General features: G+C 54.6%; 1 protein-coding gene across 1 annotated transcript in view; it reads left to right on the top strand.

Annotated features, from left to right (window-relative positions):
* The first annotated feature begins 1,267 nt into the window (after positions 1–1,267).
* The window catches only part of LOC105997319 (mucin-17-like), a 54,055-nt gene continuing 51,359 nt past the window's right edge, over positions 1,268–3,963 (top strand). The window contains exon 1 of the mRNA XM_013031712.1: positions 1,268–2,033. Coding sequence (XP_012887166.1) covers positions 1,268–2,033 — 766 coding nt within the window. The remainder of the gene's footprint in view (positions 2,034–3,963) is intronic.

Raw genomic sequence — 3,963 nt, 5'->3', positions numbered from 1 at the left:
TACTTTCCTGGCCTACCTAGCTATCTCCCAGCCTACCTGCCTCAGGAATAAGAGTGAGCAACTCCATGAGAAAATGATCAACCATACCATCTTCTCTGATTTCTTTTTTCCCATGCAGACCTAAATACCACTGGGTCAACTGAAACCAGTAGAACTGAAACCCCTGTACCCAATACAAGCGACTCCTTCAGTCCTTCCACTGTGTATGCGGCTTCTGTCAGCTCACACAGCCCGGGGTCAACACCCAGCCCAGCACCCGTCTCATCTGCAGTCTCCTTCAGTGGTGCAGAAACAAGAGACTCCACGGGGTCAGCCAAGAGCCCAAACGCCACAGAGGGAACCCAAGAGACTTCACCGCCAAGCACTTCAAGTTCCACTCACACACAGCCATCGGACACTTCCCACATTTTAAGCAACCAAAGATGGGGTGCCACCACCCCATCACCCAGCAGCTCCTGGAGCACAGGCTTCCAGAGTGCAGCCTCAAGTTCCCCAGGTAGCACGAAAGGAGGGGATCCAACTACCACAGTTCAGATCTCCAATATCAGCCCACAGCTGGGGGGATCCACGGTCCCCCGGACCAGCACATCCACATCGTACACCACTGTTACAGCTGCCGGCTCAGCAAGCGTTGCCCCGGGTGGGGCATCGGCATTCCACTCAGAATCCACAAGCACCACCCTCTTCTCCGGAAGCTCACACGTTACTGTTGTGACAGAAGTAACCACAGCCTCCCCAGGCAGCCCAGGACCAGAACACACAACAGTGCCTCCTGACAGCTCCCCATCCACAGTTCCAGTGGAAGGAACAACACCCATATCTAGCAGCTCAGGACCTGCACACACCACTCTTCCAGATGACACCGCCCAATCCACCGTCCTGACTGGACAATCTCCATTCCCCAGCAGCCCAAGTCCAATACAGGAATCAGTGGCCACCGGAAGTGCCCAGACCACCATTGTGGATGAAGGGTCGACAGGGACCCCACTCAGCCCAAGCTCAGCCTACTCCACAGGGCCCACAGCAGGCTGGCCAAGCACAGTCCTGACTGAGGGAGCAACAGCCTCACCAGGCAGCCCAGATGCAGCTGGCACAAGCACATCTCCTGCTGGCTCTCCACACACTGTCCAGACTGAGGTCACCTCAGTCCTCCCCAGTGACCCGGAATCAACACACACTGCAGGTCCTTCACACAGTCCTCAGACCACTCCCTTGACTGAAGACTCTACAACTTCTGTGAGCAGCCCTAGGATCAGCCCATGCTACCATGTCAGAAGACACTTCCACAACCAAAGTGCTGGTTGAAGAACCTACAGTCTGGTCAAGTACACCTGGTTCATCACCCATGTCAGAGCCATCAGACATCCACCAAACCATGGTCATCACTGAAGGTTCTACACCCATCCAAAGCAACCCGAGTTCAGAGCACACAATGGTGCCATCTGGAAATTCTCCAAGTACAGTTATATCTGAGAAGCCTTCTACCTTGGCAGACAGCTCAGCTGTACCAAGCACAACCAAGCCCTCTGGTACTTTCCAAACCTCTTCCTTGACTGAAGAATCTACAACTTCCCTGAACAGCCCAGAATCAGCACACACTACAAAGTTGTCAAACATCTTCACATCGACAATGGTGGTTGAAGGATCCACAATAACACCCAGCACAGCTGGTTCAGCAACCACCACAGAGACATCAGACATCCACCAAACCACTGAACTGACTGAGGGACCCACAGGCTCCCCAGGCAGCCCAGGACCAGAACCCACAACAGTGCCACCTGACAGCTCCCCATCCACAGTCCCCATAGAAGGAGCAACAACCATATCTAGCAGCTCAGGACCTGCACACACCACTCTTCCAGATGACACTGCCCAATCCACCGTCCTGACTGGACAATCTCCATTCCCCAGCAGCCCAAGTCCAATACAGGAATCAGTGGCCACCGGAAGTGCCCAGACCACCATTGTGGATGAAGGGTCGACAGGGACCCCGTTCAGCCCAAGCTCAGCCTACACCACAGGGCCCACAGCAGGCTGGCCAAGCACAGTCCTGACTGAGGGAGCAACAGCCTCACCAGGCAGCCCAGATGCAGCTGGCACAAGCACATCTCCTGCTGGCTCTCCACACACTGTCCAGACTGAGGTCACCTCAGTCCTCCCCAGTGACCCGGAATCAACACACACTGCAGGTCCTTCACACAGTCCTCAGACCACTCTTGGAAATGAAGAAGCTACAACTTCTGTGAGCAGTCCAGGATCAGCCCATGCTACCATGTCATCTGACAGCTTCACAGCCACAGCTTGGTCAAGTACACCTGGTTCATCACCCATGTCAGTGCCCTCAGACATCCACCACACCACGGACCTGACTGCCACATTCCCAAGCAACACAATTTCAGAACACACAACTGTGCCATCTCAAAATGCTCAAAGTACAGTTGTTTCTGAGAGACTTTCCACCTTCACAGAGAGCTCAGCTGTACCACATACAACCATGCCTTCAGGGACTTTCCAAACCTCTCTCTTGACTGAAGAATCTACAACTTCTATGAACAGCCCAGGCTCAGCAAACACTACCATGTCATCAGACAGCTCTACAACAAGAACTGTGGTTGAAAAATCCAAAATTACACCAAGTACAGCTGGTTCAGTAACCACTGCAGGGACATCCAATATCCACCAAACCACTGTCCTGACTGAGGGACCCACAGCCTCCCCAAGCAGCCTGAGACCAGAACACACAACTGTGTCACCTGACAGCTCCCCATCCATGGTCCCGGTAGAAGGAACAACACCCATATCTAGCAGCTCAGGACCTGCACACACAACTCTTCCAGATGACACCGCCCAATCCACCGTCCTGACTGGACAATCTCCATTCCCCAGCAGCCCAAGTCCAATACAGGAATCAGTGGCCACCGGAAGTGCCCAGACCACCATTGTGGATGAAGGGTCGACAGGGACCCCGTTCAGCCCAAGCTCAGCCTACACCACAGGGCCCACAGCAGGCTGGCCAAGCACAGTCCTGACTGAGGGAGCAACAGCCTCACCAGGCAGCCCAGATGCAGCTGGCACAAGCACATCTCCTGCTGGCTCTCCACACACTGTCCAGACTGAGGTCACCTCAGTCCTCCCCAGTGACCCGGAATCAACACACACTGCAGGTCCTTCACACAGTCCTCAGACCACTCCCTTGACTGAAGACTCTACAACTTCTGTGAGCAGTCCAGGATCAGCCCATGCTACCATGTCATCTGACAGCTTCACAGCCACAGCTTGGTCAAGTACACCTGGTTCATCACCCATGTCAGAGCCATCAGACATCCACCAAACCACTGAACTGACTGAGGGACCCACAGGCTCCCCAGGCAGCCTAGGGCCAGGACACAAAACAGTGTCACCTGACAGCTCCCCATCCACAGTTCCAGTGGAAGGAACAACACCCATAGCTAGCAGCTCAGGACCTGCACACACAACTCTTCCAGATGACACCGCCCAATCCACCGTCCTGACTGGACAATCTCCATTCCCCAGCAGCGCAAGTCCAATACAGGAATCAGTGGCCACCGGAAGTGCCCTGACCACCATTGTGGATGAAGGGTCAAGTGAGACCCCGTTCAGCCCAAGCTCACCCTACTCCACAGGGTCCACAGCAGGCTGGCCAAGCACAGTCCTGACTGAGGGAGCAACAGCCTCACCAGGCAGCCCAGATGCAGCTGGCACAAGCACATCTCCTGCTGGCTCTCCACACACTGTCCAGACTGAGCTCACCTCAGTCCTCCCCAGTGACCCGGAATCAACACACACTGCAGGTCCTCCACACAGTCCTCAGACCACTCCCTTGACTGAAGACTCTACAACTTCTGTGAGCAGCTCAGGATCAGCCCATGCTACCATGTCAGAAGACACTTCTACAACCAAAGTGCTGGTTGAAGAACCCACAGTCTGGTCAAGTACACCTGG

The sequence above is a fragment of the Dipodomys ordii genome, unplaced genomic scaffold, assembly GCF_000151885.1.
Source record: "Dipodomys ordii isolate 6190 unplaced genomic scaffold, Dord_2.0 Scaffold143, whole genome shotgun sequence".
NCBI lineage: Eukaryota > Metazoa > Chordata > Mammalia > Rodentia > Heteromyidae > Dipodomys > Dipodomys ordii.
Note: the sequence above shows the minus strand (reverse complement) of the source record. Positions and strands in the feature narration are given on the sequence as shown.